The sequence below is a fragment of the Chanodichthys erythropterus genome, chromosome 14 (assembly GCF_024489055.1).
Source record: "Chanodichthys erythropterus isolate Z2021 chromosome 14, ASM2448905v1, whole genome shotgun sequence".
Taxonomy (NCBI): Eukaryota; Metazoa; Chordata; class Actinopteri; order Cypriniformes; family Xenocyprididae; genus Chanodichthys; species Chanodichthys erythropterus.
Window position 1 is genome coordinate 37451428 of NC_090234.1, and position 19993 is coordinate 37471420.

The window sequence follows — 19993 nt, forward strand, 5'->3', positions numbered from 1 at the left end:
GAACACAAATGTAATGCACAAATGATTATGAAAACCACTGATTATGATGATTAAGAAAACCATGCTGAGCAAAAAAAATTTAACTGAGCAACTTTTGCCATCAATCTCAAAAGAAACCCAATTTATTTCCATGAATTCGCGCTTTTTTCCACCCAGTCAGTTTGTCATACCACATAAGTTCCGGTAGATGGCGCTTGTGATACAAAATTGTATTTTTGCAAATTGTGCTCACTGCAGAGACAAATGACGTCCAGCCCCCTCTCCTCGTCATGGGTGAAGGGATATGGTAATGAGGGGTGTGGCTGGAGCTTCTAGCTCCACCCACTACCCCAGATTACATTCAGAGGGGGAGCAGGACGTCACGCTCCACCCATTAGCTCTGCAGTGAGCAGCAACCTCTCCATTTTTGTGTAATTCATTGTAATGAGTGACATAGGTAAGTTCTGTCATCCCCTTAACATTACATTAACATTAAATATTGTAGATTTAAGCGTCTTCTAAAGACTTTCTACAATGAAATATCCATTAACACAATAAATAATCACATGCAACTACACCAACAACACATCACTGCATATGTATTAGCATAAAACAAATTATTTTGATTTGAAAATCAGTTCCCCTTCAGCCTTTGTTTCCAAGACAAGACGAATATGGCCTGCATTTCATAACAAACTCAAAAGGCGAACAAACTTGTTAAAATTAAAATGAAAAATATTTAATTTAACCGAAAGGATGCTGTGCTGGAACAACAGAGAATGACTATCACTATAGTCACTAATATAATAGCAGTATAATAGCTTTTATGGCACAGCAGAGAATCAAAACAAAACTAAAAAAGATAAAACATTGTTCATAATATGACAAACAAAACAATTAAGTTCTAAAATAAGTTATAGATGTAAGATAAAAAGAAAAAAAGATTCTGTGTGGTTTTAAAATTCTCATTTTTCATTATTATTTATCTATTATAAATATTAGGAAGATTTTATTTATTAATTGCATATACTTCGGTTTAATTTAAAGGCCTTCTAATAAAACAATGTAAATCAGTAGCTTACAAACAGTACAGTGAAATACAAGTTAAATACAGCGTCTTTGCTATTTTTCCAGTCGTTCATAAATTGCCGTAGTAGACTAGTTAGCTGCCTTCATGTGCAGAGTAATGAGTGACCACAGGACATAATGACATTTTAATCAATAAAGCATATTGATGATCTGTGTGCAAGTGCGTGCAGGTATGTGTCTTCTGAAATATGTTATTTTGTATGCTGGGAACATCATTGTGCTGTTGTCTTTCAGGAGGTCAGTAGAAGGTTTTGAATGTTAGTGTGGAGATTCATCCTTCAGCTGCTTTCAAGGCATGTCATTAAGTGCATGTGTTAAAGTGTCATCACCTTATGACATGAATGGAAGTTTTGTATAACATTTATATTGAAGAACATCTCATATGGGGTTCATTTGTTTTCCAGGTAATGCTTTGAGTTATTGTTAGCTAGTCTCCCTCCCAGCAGATCTGTCCCATGTACAGTATATGTCCAGTGTCACTAGATGGTCCTTAATTTAAGGACTTTAGAGAGAGCAGCTCTAGCACTGGAGTAGATGAGGTAGGAGCCATCGGTTGTGTTAAAAAATTCCCAGTCTCTGCAGCCATTGGTGTTCAGCCTGTGCACAGGGACAAAGCCCTCATAACCCTGCCACCTGCAGAACACACATTTATGAAGTTATTAAGACATTTTCATGAATGCAATAAATTGGTAGATCATCAATTCTTTCTTTTTTTCCCTTTCCTTTTTGGGGGGAATATTGCAGTATTTATTATAAATTATCCTTGCTCATTGAACTAAGGCCTAATCCTGGCTTAGACTAATCCCTGTCTGTGAAACCGGGCCTTAGTCTTTGCACGTTTGCTTTGTAAACACTTGCTCAGTTCCTATACGTCACGCGTGACCTTTCCAATGTGATTACGTAATGCGTGGCACGTCACAGAGCTAATGCAAGACATGCATTTGTGGTTAAAAAGTATATCTCTTTTTTTTGTCATCGTTTCACTAGACAAGACTCTTATTCCTCGGCTGGGATCGGGAAGAGCAGCTGCACTGAAACTGCAGTTTGGACCTTCAACCTGTTGGTAACCATTGAAGTCCACTATAGGGAGAAAAATGCTAGAATATTTTCTCTAAAAGCCTTAATTTCTTTTTGAATGAAGAAAGAAAGGAAAGACATGAACATCTTGGATGACATGGGGTTGAGTAAACATCAAGAAATTTTAATTCTAAATTGAACTAATCCTTTAAACACTTTTAGCATGATATTCTGAAATATATGAAATATTTTAATGTCTTTTAAGAAATGTCTGTCTCCTGGCATCTTAATGGGGTCTGCAGATCCACAGCTAAAAACACAGATGATCTACTTTTGTGGTCCATGGGTGAATGGAAGTGAAAATGATTTGAAAGTTGTCATTTTCTCAGCTTCATTTGATCTCTTCCCTATATTTTAAGGCAGCGGTTTGCACTAAGTGCAAATAGCAACAGAAAGTATTAGTGCTGCTGTATGCTAAGCACAAATAGTGGCAGATACTATTTGCAACTCAGTATATTGTAGTATATTATAAAAGTATGCAATAATAACAGCTTATTCAGTTTATATGATTATATTTTTTAAAATCCTAAATGGATGCTGCCTTATTGGGACTTTACTTGTCTTTTTCCCTAAAGCCCTATCCCTAACCCTTTCTGATAAATACTTTATTCCCACATTTAAATTCCTGTTAGGTACTTTATTCCAGTAATACTTTACAAATATTTCTTCATTTTTATTTAAAATAAACACCTCTCCAAGCTCATATGCGATAGGAAAAGAGAAAAGAATGAATTTGGAAAAAGGGGGTTTCTTGGGTTCGGTCACATCAAAAGCTAACGCCACCCACCTTACTCTCCATTTCACTTCTCCTGTTATCAGCGGGATTTCTTTTGTAATTTTGACAGGCTCAATCAGACAATGGTGGGTGGCGTTAGTGTAAATAGTGTAAAAAATTATTTTAAATGTATACTGATTGAGAGTTGTACCTGTATATAACACTATTTAGAGAGTATGAAGTTCCATCATAGGAGTTGGCGACCACCAGGAACTTGTCATCTCCCACAGTAAAATACTCCCAGTCCAAAGCACTGAAAGATCCAGACAACAAAGTGTCCCTTAAATAAAAATGTGACAGCTAGAAAGTAAAGGATTGTTGTTTTCTTATGAAGAATTCACCTGTTCGTTTCAATATCCTGAAACTTGATGAAGGTCTGAGATGCCATGCTGAGCTCATAGATGGTGGAGTTGATGGAGTACAGAATCTTGCCCTCCTCAGTTAGCATCTGGCTGTTGGCCACCGCCAGGAACACCCTGTTTTCAATCTGGAACATCTCCCAGTCTATCGCCCCATATGTCTGAAAGGATAGTGAGAGACTTAAAGGAACACTCCACTTCTTTTGAAAATAGGCTCATTTTCCAACTCCCCTAGAGTTAAACAGTTGAGTTTTATCGTTTTCGAATCCATTCAGCCGATCTCCAGGTCTGGTGGTACCACTTTTAGCATAGCTTAGCATAGTTCCTTGAATCTGATTAGACCGTTAGCATCTCTCTCAAAAATGACAAAGAATGGTGATATTTTTCCTATTTAAAACTTGACTCTTCTGTAGTTAAATCGTGTACTAAGACCGACGAAAAATGAAAAGTTGCGTTTTTCTAGGCCGATATGGCTAGGAACTATACTCTCATTCTGGCGTAATAATCAAGAAACTTTGCTGCCGTATCATGGCTGCAGCAGGCGCAATGAAAATCCCCATTTTGGAAAATTGGGGATTTGGAAAATGAGCCTATTTTCTAAAAAAGTGGAGTGTTCCTTTAAAGGTGCCATCGAACGTTTTTTTTTACAAGATGTAATATAAGTCTAAGGTGTCTCCTGAATGTGTCTGTGAAGTTTCAGCTCAAAATACCCCACAGATTTTTTTTAATTAATTTTTTTAACTGCCTATTTTGAGGCATCATTAAATATGAGCCGATTTGTGCTGTGCGGCCCCTTTAAATCTCGTGCTCTCCGCCCATGGAGCTCGCGCTTGCCTTAAACAGTGCATAAATAAAGATCACACAGCTAATATAACCCTCAAATGGATCTTTACAAAGTGTTCGTCATGCATGTGACGGATTATGTGAGTATTGTATACTGTTATATCGTTTACATTTCTGAATGAGTTTGAGGCTGTGCTCCGTGGCTAACGGCTAATGCTACACTGATGGAGAGATTTATAAAGAATGAAGTTGTGTTTATAAAATTATACAGACTACAAGTGTTTAATAATGAAAGTGCCTGTCAATGAAACATTGTTTTCCTTGCTTACCTAGTCTGATGATTCAGCTGTGCACATCCAGACGTTAATACTGGCTGCCCTTGTCTAATGCCTTTCATAATGTTGGGAACATGGGCTGGCATATGCAAATATTGGGGGCATACATATTAATGATCCAGACTGTTACGTAACAGTCGGTGTTATGTTGAGATTCGCCTGTTCTTCGGAGGTCTTTTAAACAAATGAGATTTATATAAGAAGGAGGAAACAATGGAGTTTGAGACTCACTGTATGTCATTTCCATGTACTGAACTCTTGTTATTCAACTATGCCAAGATAAATTAAATTTTTCATTCGAGGGCACCTTAAATGGGAAACCACAGTATTCTTTGTAGCCATGCTAATCATGACCCACACACAGAAACATCATTCAAAAGTTTGGGGACGGTAAGGTTATTTTTAATCTCTTACACTGATTTGATCAAAAATGTAGTAAAAACAGTAATATAACATTTGTGAATTATTAATGTGCCCATGGTGTTTTCATTCTGATCATGATCATGATCATGATGAGAGAAAATGCAATAACATAGTTTCACTCACTGTAATGGACTGATAAGGCTGAAACATCCCTCCCAGCCAGATATAGATTGTAGAATCAATGATGGTTGATCTTCCGTTGAAAGTATTTGCGACTACTAGGAAGAAATATGGGCCGATGGTGAAAAACTCCCAATCATAAGCACCAGTGGTCGGGATTGTCTGATTGACCTCAAAAAATTGGGTAACTGGGTTCCACTTGTAGATTACACTGTCAATATTATGGTTTCTCTCCCCTTTGGACAAAAAAAAAAAACAAACAAACATAAAACATAAAACCTTAAAACAATTCTTCAGTCATATAGACTATTGTAACACAGAAAGCCACATGGACTGACATGGCTCAGTTTGGATGTATTCCAACAGATGCAGGTGTATAGATGGGGCCTGTATGGTTATGAAGTGCTATGAAAGGTGTCTTTTATGCTTGCGTTTCCGCTTTGATCAATGCCAGAGGCGCACGTAAGAACTTCACACGAACGGATGAGAACAGTGTGCTTTCGTAAGCGAATAGAAACCAAATGCACAATCAAAGTGAACCACATAAACAAGGAGACCTTTTAGCCTTTAAAAGATTTCCTTGGTGGTCTTTTGTTCAGATTGTGTGCCTCAAAGACCATAGATTTGTATGAGATTTGTATGGAATTCAGTTTTAATCTTCTTTTAGAAATCATATAAATGAGCTTCCTCTCGTTATTGTTCAACAGACAAAACCTGTGGAGTTCCACAATTTAAAAGAACAACAACAGTGCCACAGGAGATGACAGACACGCATTGAGCTGTTCTGATAAACATTACCTTGCCTATGATTGGCCACAGCAAGGAAAGTTTCGTCTTGAATGTTGAAAGCCTCCCAGTCACGAGCGCTGTATGTGTTCAGAGTCTGATAGTGAATGAACTTCAGCTTCCTTGAGCTCCATTTATATATGACCGACTGCTCCTGGTCCCCTGAATCCTTACTTCTGCAGTTAGCAACAACCAGGAACTTCTGTTACAGGAAAATGGTGGTAAGAAATCATGTCTGTAGCTTCAGTGAATTAAAGGGTGCTGTGATGAAAAACAAAATTAAATTGTAATGAGTTTTGCACTTGATAATTTTCAGTACTTTCTGCATCTTCACAGGCTTTTAATTATCCCGGCTGGATTTCAAAGCCAGAGGAAAATAGCTGTACTGATGGGAGTATTTTAATTAATTGCCTCTACCTCAAAATTTCAGTTTAATGGTGCATTGATTTATCTTTTAATAACTGGTCACTGATGCCATTACAAAGGCTTCCTCCCTCTATTTCACTTTAAATTTACCATGAATCATAATTTTATCTCAGACTTCTAAGAAGAAGAACATATGGATAATTGCACTGCAGGTATTAACAGAGTCCCATATGGCTTTTCCAACTGTAATTATGCAGTAAGTTACGGTGAAGGGAAGCAGGAGGTGTCTGTTGTAAATTTTGGATACAGCATCAGACAAAATTAATTTCTGTTATTATGCACATGTGATTTACAACATTAAAACATGAGAGCCAGGTCTCCACCCCCTCTCCCACAGCAAAACCACATCAAAATCACTCTAATGTGTAAAGAACAGCTGGGGATGCGCCCCACTCAGAGCAAACAGACGTTCGTACACCGCACAATCTTCTGATAGTGCTAGCAGCTGTTCCACTTATTGGCAGCTCCATCGCTATCATAGGTTTTCATTTATACTACAGGTAGTTCCAGTCCTCAAATTGAATTGGCTTAGCTTTGATATATCAGTCCAACAGCACTAAGTGTTTGTATCACTCCACTGGTTTTGTTTCAGATATACTGTCAGTCTGTGTATTAGTATTGGAGATTTTTCACTGATTCTTTCATTTTATGAGTGAATCATTTACTAAACCAATTCATTCATTCAGGCCTTCATGAGTGAGTCATTGAATCATTCACTCAGCCGACTTGTGTAAAAACACTGGCTGAATCCGAAATCGCTCCCTATACCCTCATTCACTATTCCCTACATTAGTTCACTTGATTAAATGACGGAGAATTTGGACACTGGGTGCACCGGAAAGGCTGCCAACTTAGCAAAATTAGCAACTTAAACTTAGCAAACTGGCAGCTCTAGTAGTAAGATGAGAGGATTTATCTTGAATTCTGTCATGGAAATTATGTATAAACCTTAGATAATTTAATAATCAGTTAAAAATGAATTTCTATCTGTATTATTTCATGCTGTACGCCGCGGACGAGTGGTTTGTAAAATGAATGAATGGATGGATGATTCAGTTGTGGGCGCCATTTTCTGGCGAGATGTGGGAATTCATTCAGCGTGTGACTCTCACAGTGAATTATGGGTATTCTCTAGCCATTGAGCATACAAACAGTGCCCTATTTAAGGGTATAGGAGGCGATTTCAGACACAGGGACTGATTCAACCATGTTGTTTGGGGACAGTTGATTGTGCTGTGACTGTGTGCGGAACTATTTTTGTTGGCGGAGTAACCGGTCCAGCAATATTTTTTTTCAAACATGAAAGTTACTTAATATCTGTTTATTGGACTGTTGTACAAAAGCAATATCCCAGCTAACAAGAAAATTTCTCAGTGAAGTTTCACATTTCCTGTGATGTTTGTTTTTACGAGGTGAGAAATCGTGTTTATGACGTCAGGCGCGTTCAAGTCACTTTCGCCGAAACATGATGGCGTAAACCTTCTTTCACAAAAAAAAAAAAAAAAAAACGGCAAGGTTTTTAACTCTACTTCTAGATAATGAAGAACAAAGAATGTGAATCAGGTGTATTTTGCTTTGTTGTTTTTAATTATTTTATGAAACCACTGTAAACTTTATCATTACATATTATATTGTCATATTACAATGCTATCATATTTTGTGTAGGCAGTTAGCTTATTTTGTTGTATTCCAGGAAACATGATGTCATTGTTAAATACATTTAAGTATTGTGGTTTTCTGCCATGTTTTTCACTGACATGCCCCCAACTTGTAAAGATTGGGGCTTAAAGGGATAGTTTACCCAAAAATGAAAATTTGATGTTAGAACACAAATGATGATTTTTAACTCCAACTGTTGCCGTCTGTCAGTCGTATAATGCGTGTCCGTGGCAACACAATTTATAAGAATAAAAAAAACATGCACAGACAAATCCAAATTAAACCCTGCGGCTTGTGACAACACACTAATGTCCCATCTGCTGTGTGAGGTCTGAAAACGCGCTCTGATACCGGAAGTGATCTCTCACGTGTATATGTCAATGAGTGCGAGCGATCACTTCTGGCATCAGAGCGCGTTTTCAGACCTCACACACACACAAGACAGTTGGACATTAGAGGTAAAGAATTATTCTCCCACAAACCGATCGTTTCGTGTCTTAGGACATCAATGTGTCGTCACGAGCCGCAGGGTTTAATTTGGATTTGTCTGTGCATGTTTTTTTTACTCTAATAGATGGAGTTCCCATTCACTCCCATTATTTGACTGACAGACAGCAACGGTTGGAGTTAAAAATCATCATTTGTGTTCTAATGAAGAAACAAAGTCACCTACATCTTGGATGCCCTGGGGTTAAGCAGATAAACATCAAATTTTCATTTTTGGGTGAACTATCCCTTTAAAAAAAATCCCAAGCTTTCCACTCGTATTTATGACACTGTGGTGGCGTTCATGTGCGTTAAACTCGTGAATATGTAAATCTTTCCGCCATGACTTGAACACATCTTTCAGTAGCGTAAACATAATGTTCACTCAAAGTTATCTTGTCTCTAAAAAAGATTAACATAAAAACATTACTTACTCTAGGAACAGTTTTTATTTTGTTTTAACATTTTTAAAATGTTACTATACTTGTTTCAGAATGTTCAAAGAACATTCAAAAGTTAGGTTCCCATAATGTTTGAAGAAGGATAAAGTTGAATGTTCCCTTAACGTTTGCATAACCATTTTGAACGTTCAAAGAACATTCAGAAATAATGTTTTCCTAACTTAATGAGAATGTTAACTAAACGTTAAAACATATTTTTGTATGCTTGGATCACATTCGAAGAAGCATGAAGTCCACACACACCTTTTTGCCCACTGTGAAGTATTGCCATGCTTGTGCATCATAGGTGCTGATGTTTTGATATCGTTCAAACCTCCCATCTGTCCATTTGTATATTCCTGAACCGAGGTTGGAATCACGGTTGGCGGTCGCAATGAAAAGCCCTACAGAAGGGATGTGGAAAACTTCGATGTCAAATGTCTCAGAACTGGTGAATAAATCCTGGTGAGCCTCCACGTAATCCAGCTTCTCTTTCACTGCAGAGATGCAATGTAATAATCAGATACCATAGCTATTTCAAACTACCAAGAGCAGCTGTACTGCAACAAATTGCAGTAACAAATTACTGTTACAAAATCACCTTGCAGCATAGTGAGCCACATAATGCCATCACAGAGAAACAATCCTTTCTTCAGTGTGTTGAACCACAGCTGTCCCTCCTGGGAGTGTCCACAGGGAGGACTCGCACCCGCAGTCACTCGAACCTCTGCCTCTGTGCAAAATAAACAAAGATGTTCAGTTTAAGGAAATTATATCATCAAAATAAATAATGTTGATAACAAATATATTAACACCTTTCACAGATGGCCGGTAGGGAGCTTTTTTTTCACTATTTATTGCATGCAGTTTTTTAGAAGAACATTTATTTTTATATTATATGCTTGCAATAAACCTGTAATCAAAAGAAAAATATATGTATTATGCTTTTAGTATCCATTAAATAATATCTTTTGTTATATGTCCTGTGTCTTGTCAGGATTTTTGTTGTACTTCCTGTTTCTAGTGTCATGTTTGTAGTCTTCCCTGTAGATTCCCAAGATGCTGTTTGCTGTAAGTTGTAGATGGCTGTTCCCTATGTTCCTTGGTTCCTCCATATTTCTTGTGTTTGCTGGTTTCTCGTTTATGTTTGTTTAATACAACCCCTGCTTCTCTAGATATTATTAAAATCTGCTTGTTGCCTGTCATCTCTTCCGCTCCCTCCTTTTACAGTGGTTGAGTAGCTACTGACATGTAGTCATTATATACTGGCCTGCCAAAAACTGGATGGATAGATAATCTATGTATTATACTATGGACAGCCTTAACAGCATATTCCAGCCTACATCTATCTGTAGACTACATTACATAAGGGGAAAGAAAGCAAACATGGCCTCTCACTGCCCTCTGCCATGTCTCTCAACAGGCCCACAGTATGCAGCATAACAGTGATCTCTGCACAACTGCAGCCTGCTTTCAAACACCAGCACTTCTTCTGAGCCACAGAGAAACTCAAAGCACAAGGCTGTCAGTCAATGTCAGCGGATCAATAACAGACCTGTGAGATAGAGTTACTCACATCCCCATACAATCACAGACCTGTGTTTACAGCTAAAACACACAGCATTCCTATAGGACCTAAAGGGTTAGTTCACCCAAAAATGAAATTTCTGTCATTAATTACTCACCCTCATGTCGTTCCAAACCAGACCTTCGTTCATCTTCGGAACACAAATTAAGATATTTTTGATGAAATCTGAGGCTTTCCTAAACACAGATAGGCAGCAACGTCATTGCACCTTTTGAGGCCCAGAAAGGTATTATAGACATTGTTAAAATAGTCAACGTGACTACAGTGGTTCAACCTTAAAGTTGTGACGAGAATAATTTTTGTGCACAAAACAAAAGAAAAATAACGACTTTATTCAACATTTCTTAAGCAGTTGACCTAGTGAATGCAGTATAGCGTTTCTACGTTTACGTCTGAACACCGGCTCACTATTGGCCGACATGTGAGCACCCCGGCGCATGCGTGTGATACTGATGCAGGAGCCGGCCAATAATGTGTCAGCGTTCTGACGTAGAACCAGGAAGTGTGTACTGCGTTCACTACGGCAACTGCGTAGGAGACTGACAGGAGAGAGAAAAAATTGTTAAATAAAGTTGTTATTTTTGTTTTGTTTTTGTGCACAAAAAGTATTCTCGTCACTTCGTAATATTAAAGTTGAACCACTGCAGTCACATTGACTATTTTAACAATGTCTTTAATACATTTCTGGACCTCAAAATGTTGCCTGGAAAATCCAGCCTCACCACTGTACCAGCCGATGAGTCTGGTCAGCCATTGAATCAATTCAATTTCTAGGGCGGAGCAAATCCGAGCAAACAGGAAGCGGAGTAAACCAATCAGAGAAGGGCGGATATGACGCTAGCAAAGCGTCAAGAGAGTCAACAGCGAAAAGTAAATAATTAATGTGTTTTTAGTAATTTAAAACTGAATTCACGGATGAATAGAACAAACTCTCGGGTCTCCCGTGTGCAATCTTTGTTGATATTGAAGGGACTTTCGCACTTGAGTGACGCTGTTTGCGTCACTGAAATAAAGGAATCTGATTGCACGGTACGGTTTGGAGTTGACTTGAATCGCGACGGAGGGCGGACTGACCAGACTGATATATCTTCTAGAAGATATATCAGTCTGGCCTTGCCAGGCAACTCAAAAGGTGCAATGACATTGATGACTATGTGTGGTTCAGAAACCCTCAGATTTCATCAAAAATATCTTAATTTGTGTTCCGAAGATGAACGAAGGTCTGGTTTGGAACGACATGAGGGTAAGTAATTAATGACAGAAATTTAATTCTGGGTGAACTAACACTTTAAGATATACATGGTGGACATTATAAACCAACTACACCACCTGCACCTATTCACTTACATGCAAATGCAATCCATACATAACATTGTGGTATCGTATCATGATATGATAGTGTGTTTCTTCTTTCTACATACTTAAAATATGTGCTTTTCCATCACCAGTGAAGTACACTTTAAGTGAAAGCAACCAAAGTCCCTTTAAGACAAGTCATTTCACTCGGCGGCCATCTTTGAAACGCCTCTCGGGCATCTTGGGCATCATGCCCTATCTCTTTGAATGGGGAAACAACATCAAATTCTCCAAAACTGTTCGCCAACCTTACGATTAAATTTTAGATTTGAAATCACCAATGAAATCTAACAACAACCGGCTGATAAATTTAGTTTCTAAACGCTCGAATCATGACAAAAAAAAATTTTCAGGCTGGATCAAGCTAATGCGCATGCGCAGACCTAAATGCGCGTCTCTTCGGAGGCGCGAGTCTGACTGTTTCTATAGAAACCGGCGGCCGCTGAAGTGATGCGATGACTTTACCAGTCGGCGATTGGCTCTTATTTAGAAGGCGGGACTTATTCCGCCATATTGCGCATTACACTTTCTCCAAAACTTGCAAATTGACATGCAGCTGATGATGTTTTAGCAGACTCACCATAAGGGTGAAGGGGAAGGTCAGTGGATGATGGTTTGATTGGCAGATTTAAGAGAGCCTGAGGAACAGAGAGTGCAGACAGCCGGGGCTCAGATGAGGGACATATTCGTGAGGTAGCATCGGAACCAGGTAACAGAACTAGCTGCCGAATCAGACCCTGCAGAAAACAGTGGAATGAACATTATATTTAGACTTCTTAGTACATTGTAAATCTTAATAAAGTAATAAAAGCCTTGAATTGAGATATGTAACGTACAGAAAATAAGCCATTCCATCTCCTTCTGCTAGCAATGAAGAATGTGGAACCAGTTGTATCAATATCATCTGGGAAGGGGCTTTCAAGCACTCTGTTTGAGACAAACCAGAATAATTTATTAAATTAAATGATATATTTACAAACATAAACATTATTGCCATTTTGGATCATATGTCATTTAAAATTATACAACCTGACATCTACAGTATTCCCAAAGAGATTCTTACAGCTCGAGCGGTCTGCCACAGTCTACAGTGAGAATTGTGTAGTGTCCCGTCACTGCCAAAACCACAGTGTGCCAACGGTTATCATCCAGTCCTACTGCCTTAAAAGTGATGCGTTTCCTGTGACCATGGCCCTTCTGCAGGAAGTGGAGCTTGTTGTGGGACAGTCGCAGGCCAAGGAGCAGCTCATCTGAAACTCCCTCCAACAGTGTGAAGATGTATTCACTCTTCTACACATCAAAGAGTAAACAGTGATCGCTATCGCTATTCAGAAAGTTAAAGCATATTCTGAGGAAAAGGCTTCTGAAGAATCTTTGATGTTTTCCAACCAAATCTTTTTTTTTTGTTCTTCTTACCTCAGGAGTCATTTGTGGGATTTTCAGTGTGACAACGATGGAGAACTCGGCGGGAAAGAAGTTACAATTAATGAAGAGCTGAGATGCAGGGAAACTGAACAGCTGTGGAGATCCAGAAAATTGGAATCCACGAGAACCTCTGGACTGGACCATATGGATCCCATCTTGCGCTCTGATGGTCCCAGGAATCACCCGAGACAGGAAGTCCAATGGTAACAGATCTGTAAAAGAAATTCACATAAATTCATCATAAACATCTGTATGTTTTATACTGTTTGCTTTATATGTAAATTAATAAATAAATAGGCATAGGCATTTTGATGCAATTGATCTAGTATTGTATAATTTATTATATTATTATATCAATTTATATCTAGTAAATATTCTATTATTCTAGAGAGATACATAATAATGGCTTTTAAAAGTACAAAGCAAGACTCAATCCTGACAATCCTATACTTAAAGCCATGAATATTCCATATATTAATAAATTCAGATTCATATTGTATGAAGCCACTCAATCAAAGAGCCACATAAAAGCTAAATTAAAGTAACCCACATACCATTCAAAAGTTTGGGGTTCCTAAGATTTTATTTTTTAATTATTCTTTGGTTACAATTTTTTTCTATGGTCTCCTTTAGATATTCTCTTGATATACGAAACATTGCACCTACATGCCAACTAACTCTTATTAGAGTATTAGTTGAGTATTCGTAGACTCTTAGGTGTAGGATAATGGTTAGTAGAATAAGTTGACATGAACTTGCAAAGTTACTTGTCAGTAGAATGTCTGTTGGGGAGTCTCAAAATAAAGTGTTTGCAGATATTAAGCAGACAGTCTAACTACTTGTCAGTTAACACTCAGTATTAGTACTTATAATCAACAGAATGTCTAATGGGGACCATCAAAATAAAGTGTTACCAATACTTTTATTCACCAAGGATGCGTTAAACTGATCAAAAGTCACCGTAAATACATTTATAATGTTACATAGATTTCTGTTTCAAGTAAATGCTGTTATTTGAACTTTCTATTCATTAAAGAATCGTGAACAAAAATGTGTGTGTGTATATATATATATATATATATATATATATATATGAAACATTCAAAGGGCAAGTGCTCTTGTTTTGTTTTGATCCACTTCAGTAAATCAGAGGGAAATGGCTAGAGCGAAGAACACTTTATGGATCACATTTCAAAGACTTCAGCAAAGCAAAAGACACATTTTGGAAAGCAAACAGTCCTTTTCAAAATATCTCACATTCACGTATACAGATCACAGTACAATGTTTTCATTTTTCTGGTACAGACTACACATGATATTCACTACACAGTATTCAGTAATGCTTCATAAGAAATCAATAGGTATATGACTCTCATAACTCTTATTTCTATATGAAATAAAATTCTGCAAGATGTTTCACTTTTTTAAAAGAACATCAGATTTTTCAGTCAGATTTTTAGGTCTGATTACTAACCAAACCAGCAATGCTTGTATGGAAAAACTGTCAAAAACTGTGCCATTTATTATTCTTCAGTGTATTATGTGGAATAAAATAATATCATTATTCTATTTTAAAGCTAACTAAAGATTTTTGCCAATCTTGTTAATAGATCTGCATCTACATGTTAGCAGATTTAGTTTGCCCAGAGGGGATACTAAATCTATTCCTGTTAAGCCCCTTTAGGATTTTAAATGCCATAAATTTCTGGTTTGATGTTTTATCACAGCTTTTTGGATTCTATCCAGTATAATATAAACTGTATCAGGTTTTCTGGCCTTTTTGTGTTTGCTCTGTCATGGGACCATATCATGTTTTCAAAGAGTTTATTCAAATAAAAGCAAGAGAGTGATGAATGGTTATAAAAATGTCCCATTTTCACAGAGTGTCACTAACAAGTGAAGTTAGCTAAATACATTTAAGTCAAGCAACAGTTGCTACAAACAGTGAGCAGATATACATGGTTTAGAAATGCTCCCTAATTGTCATTCTACGGTGCATGACGTCTTTCAGATGAAACCACTGTGCAACACCAGAGGTTTTCACAGAGTGGTTTACATCAGCACTTGGCAACCACATCTAATCTGTGTCTTCTTATACACATACATACCCTGGAAACCAAGATATTCAGAGTAAACAAGTAAATAAACCAAAAACAGGCTGATTACTGACAATTCAGTAATGTGACAACTACAATTGATTGACATTTGTGTATGTGGATTTTTCATTCTTCTGAATGATCATGAACATCTGCCTTTAATTAGTTTTCCGAAATGGTTTACTGAACATAAAGCCCATAATCCAATGGCAATTCAGTAGAAAATCTGCAATAATTACAAAGTAAAACATGACTCAAATAGTGTATTTAACAACTGGGACATGTTGTGACAGAGACTGGACTTTTTTTCCAAATAAAATCTGATAAAAAAAAGGTAATTTTAAATGATTCCCATTGATTCTTCTTTCATAAAATGCTGCCAAAATATGTCTGTTTGTAGTTAAATGAGCGAGTAGGTCTGACCTGTGCATGGTCTCCATGGTCCAGACTGGCAGGTGATGATCCAGGAGAGGAGCGCACAGGCCAGCAGCAGCAGCTCCGACATCAGGCTCTCCACTCGCTCAGCTCCATTCAAACACAGCCAGACTGAAAAAAACCCATTCTCAAAGCCCAGAGACCATCCTTACATCCGCACGGCTCACAGAGCTTAAAACACAACAGATCAATGTGAGGGTGAGAAGATGTCCAGGGAACAGCTGAGGTGTCACTCCTAATTAAACTGGCATCTTATATCCTCCTGAAGATGCTGCGGTCCTCTGATATCACGTTTTACAATTGATATATGATCAAACAATATAAAATACAATGCACTTTTCTTACAAAATGCATTATCTTCTCTTGAGAGTCTATCAAAACTCGAGAAGAACTGAAGAACTTCCTCCTTAAACGGTGTCCGGCTGAGGTTGCTCTGCTTTGCTGTACATGTCAGTGTGCTCTGAAGGGGAGTGTAAACTCCACCTGTGAGTTATGAGCTGGGAGATGTGTTTTACCCCGCAGACATTTAAATGAGAATAAGTCAGCTGTAGAAAGGAGGGGTTGACGTTAAAGAAAGAGAAAGGTGGGGCGAATGAAGCACACATGAGAGAGAGGCTCATGTCTTAAAGGTTCATGAGGAATTCCCCACTGTTGTACATGTGTGTGTCAGGTTGCTCTTGCTCTAAACTGCATCGCTCTTTTCGATCGGTGTGATGAGCACTATACCCTGAGGATTCTTTGTCAAGGAAATCTCCCTTCAATCAATCGTTTCCTCACCTGCATCTCAACCCATGTCTTGAACAACACCACATGTGACTGGCTGGAGGGGAAACAAGATATACAAATGTTTACACGAAAATGCCTTTAACACTCTTCTAATTTAACAAATACATAATATAGAACAGTTCTGGTCCTCGTTACTGATAACGGTTGATTAATGGTTCAATAGTGCCGATATACAGTTTAGCAGCACTGATATTTGTTGTATGTAATGTTCGTAGCACTATATGAGTAAAAGTGGAGTTTTTGCCTGAAGCAAGAAGTGGATATTTTGAAAGTCAGAAAACAAAAACTGTAAAATAATATATAAATACTGAAATACAACTCAAAAATTACATTTTTTACATTTACATTCATAACTCTCTTCCTGCTATCTTCTAATAGACATATTAACATGTCAGTCGTATCATAAAAACACTGACATTGACAAAGAATTTATCATATTTAATGTAATGCATGAAGTTAGAATGTCACAATAACTGCATTTGAACTTTATTTATTGCTATTATATGGTGCTAATTATTGTGTCAGGAATAATGTGTTCAAAAGCTAATGGCTGCGTCCGATATCGCATACTCTCTTGAATACTTTGCGAGCACTATGTTCTATATAGTATGAATGTGTGTATGAATGTAATACAGACGTACTGCATTCGGCATGTCGTCACAATCATGTGACCTACTAGCATCAGTTGTGTCGCTTCACTGCCATTCACAAATCCTCTCCCGTGGCCTCATGGGATAGTAAATTGTCCATCGTATGTGCACTTCAGAGGTCATCAAAGTACTTTTTGCCTACTCTTTTAAGAATTTGGATATACTTCTTTTCTCTTATACTGTTTTTTGCCTATAAAGTAGAGAGGTATGCAATTTCGGACACGGACAATGTCTAAGTGGGACATATATTATAATTATTTAATGTGTTAAAGGTGCTAAAGAGGATCTTTTCGTCGACTGAGAAACCAAAGACTGTTAGTGAGTTTTTGAAATGAGCGCATGCGTAAGAACACCCCCCTCCTTCACAGCTCATTTAGAGGGAACGCCTCCCAAAACTCGTGCACGAGTATTGGAACACGAGTGTTTAGCTCCGGCATTCGCTGTGTCGTGTTAGTGGATTCATTATGTCGGACTCACCGCAGGTAACTCATAATCTGCAGTTGTTACTCCTGTCTCCTGACAGAAACATTGCATGCGGCGCCTGTGGAGTGTGGAAAGTTACTGGAGCGTGCAGCCGCGCTCGTCTCTCACAAGGAACGTCATGGCAGTGATTGACAAGCCAGAGGGCCAATCATCGTGTAAACGATTGGCTGATGTTTTTAAGGCCCTACCTCGTGCACAGATGATGTATATTAATATCAGTTTCAAGTAATGTTGCAAAAATGTATAAAACAAAACATCCTCTTTAGCACCTTTAAATCTTTTTTTATAAAATATACTCATCAGAGTATATTAATCAAATTAAGTCTTAAATGAATTTAATAAAATAATGATCACCATGCATTTCAGCCTTTCAATTGATTCAAACAATTTTTATTTTTTAACGAGTGTTACAATTGCCTGACAATGATGAAGTACTTTATAGTTGCTACCAGGAACAGTATGATTCATGTGAAAGTTTAACTAGTAATCCAGAGATTTATATACATTTAAATTGTACAAAAAAACAAAACTTGATCATAAATTTAGACTGATAAAAAAATACTGGTAAAAATGATGGGGGGAAAAAAACTTTAAAAAAAATCCAATTTTCTGAAGAAATGAAATAAAAACTTAAGAAATTCAGTCTCACATATATTTAATACAAATTGTACATCAAGGCACTGAGGCAATAATAAGAACACACGCCGTCCTTTTCACCCGTGTCATATTTTGTCTTCAATTTCCTTCATCAAAGTTGCTCAGGCTTATCTGAAAATCTGTCATGGATTCCGAAGGTGCGAAAAAACATAGATTGCACTTAAAGGAAACAAGACGAGAGCCTTTAAATGGAATGACAAAAAAATACATAAAACAAAACATTGAAGAAACGGCAAAATGTTGTGTACGAAATTGCCTTGATAAACAATGTTTAAAGGAGAATAAAATAGAAACTACAACACTATGGAAAATGATCTTTCAGGGTCGATATTTATCTGTTCTCTGTGTTGATGCTGGCTGCAAAACTCCTCACTGATTTTGTGCAGCGATGCTAAAGATAATTTCTGTTTAATCCAGCATAATGGATACAACTCTGCCATGTAAACTTATGTCAAATAGTGTTCAGTCACAGCAGTTAAACCCTAAATACTTCCTGACAGGAGACTAAAAACATAAGAGACTATTAAAAAGCAGCAGTATTGAAGCTCATTTCTCATTTTCTATAGATGTAGTGACTCTTACGTTTCTGTTTTTGTTTCATTATCAGCTTGAGGAAGAATCCTGGCATGTTTGGGCAGGTGAATAACCAATCAGTGCATGTGAGAAATGACAGCTACTGTTTGCATGTGAACCTTTGAGATTGAAGGTCCCTTTGGAGTGAAATACCCTACAACTGTTTCATTTTAACTCTATGAGATTCCCCTGCCTGATTAAAATGTATCATGAGATGTGAACATTTTTGTCTTTGACACAAAAATATAAAAAAAAAAAAAAAATGCAATATTCAATTATATTCAATGTCAGTTTGTTTAAAAAAATAAAATAAATGTAAATGTTTCTTTAAAGCAGCCTGGGAAGATAAAAATAGAAGCTAATATAATATTTTATTATTGCTAATGTTCCCATCAAATTATAAAAATGTTATTTTCGAATGTTCTCTGAAATATTTGCAAAATTATAAAATGCAATGTTCCCTTAACGTTTGCATAAAAACATTTTTAAAACATTTAAAAACTGGACGCTTTAAACGCTCAGACAACATTAAAAAATACATTTTTACTTACTTGGTGGGAATGTTAGCAAAATATCTTTTTGTTATCTGTTAGTCACAAGTCCTCCACCACACATTTTTCTTTGCATAGCGACAAAACTATTAAAAGCAAACAGTGCGTTTATTGTTCAGCCTGAGGGGTGTGTGAGGTCAGCTGGTTGTGATATTTCACTCTAATACATTGTAAAGGGGCAGCTAATAGTTGGGCGGCTACATTGACACTTGCAGTAAGCCTGTAATCAGGAAGGGAAGCAGCCCCAGTCATTACTGAGGGACAAGCTCCCTCACAGCTCTCTGCCTCAACCAGTGCATCTCACCTACTCATTAACCCTCGAACTGACCACCTGACCTCAGAAAATCCAGGGCTGCCAGGAGCTCCACACGCAACTACCCGAGCCTGACCCCATGACTACATGATGATGTCATACTCTTAGTACACAATATGAGACACAGCAGATCTAATGACAGCAGAGAAACATTTATATTGACATGCATTATAATCTTTCTTTGAAGTCACTTGGAGTACCATTACCAAATAATCTTAGATAGATAGATAGATAGATAGATAGATAGATAGATAGATAGATAGATAGATAGATAGATAGATAGATAGATAGATAGATAGATAGATAGATAGATAGATAGATAGATAGATAGATAGATAGATAG

General features: G+C 37.4%; 1 protein-coding gene across 1 annotated transcript; it reads right to left on the reverse strand.

Moving 5' to 3' along the window:
- Positions 1-1547: 1547 nt before the first annotated feature.
- tspearb (thrombospondin-type laminin G domain and EAR repeats b) lies at positions 1548-15707 on the reverse strand. The gene is made up of 12 exons (XM_067410425.1): positions 15626-15707; positions 13098-13318; positions 12745-12971; positions 12518-12608; positions 12262-12418; positions 9339-9470; positions 9002-9234; positions 5739-5928; positions 4944-5176; positions 3262-3440; positions 3072-3173; positions 1548-1701 (listed from the first exon to the last, which is right to left on the reverse strand). Exons 1-12 carry the CDS (start codon positions 15705-15707, stop codon positions 1548-1550), a joined length of 2001 nt encoding a protein of 666 aa, XP_067266526.1.
- Between the last annotated feature and the right edge of the window lie 4286 nt (positions 15708-19993).

What these genes read in the sequence shown, in the direction of transcription:
- tspearb (XM_067410425.1), bottom strand. Translation starts at nt 15,707, where the DNA reads ATGTCGGAGCTGCTGCTGCTGGCCTGTGCGCTCCTCTCCTGGATCATC. An exon ending in ACTTCACAGTGGGCAAAAAG is followed by an intron (nt 5,929 to 9,001) that starts GTGTGTGTGGAC and finishes TTCCTGTAACAG; the next exon opens with AAGTTCCTGGTTGTTGCTAA. An exon ending in CAGGATATTGAAACGAACAG is followed by an intron (nt 3,174 to 3,261) that starts GTGAATTCTTCA and finishes TGGATCTTTCAG; the next exon opens with TGCTTTGGACTGGGAGTATT.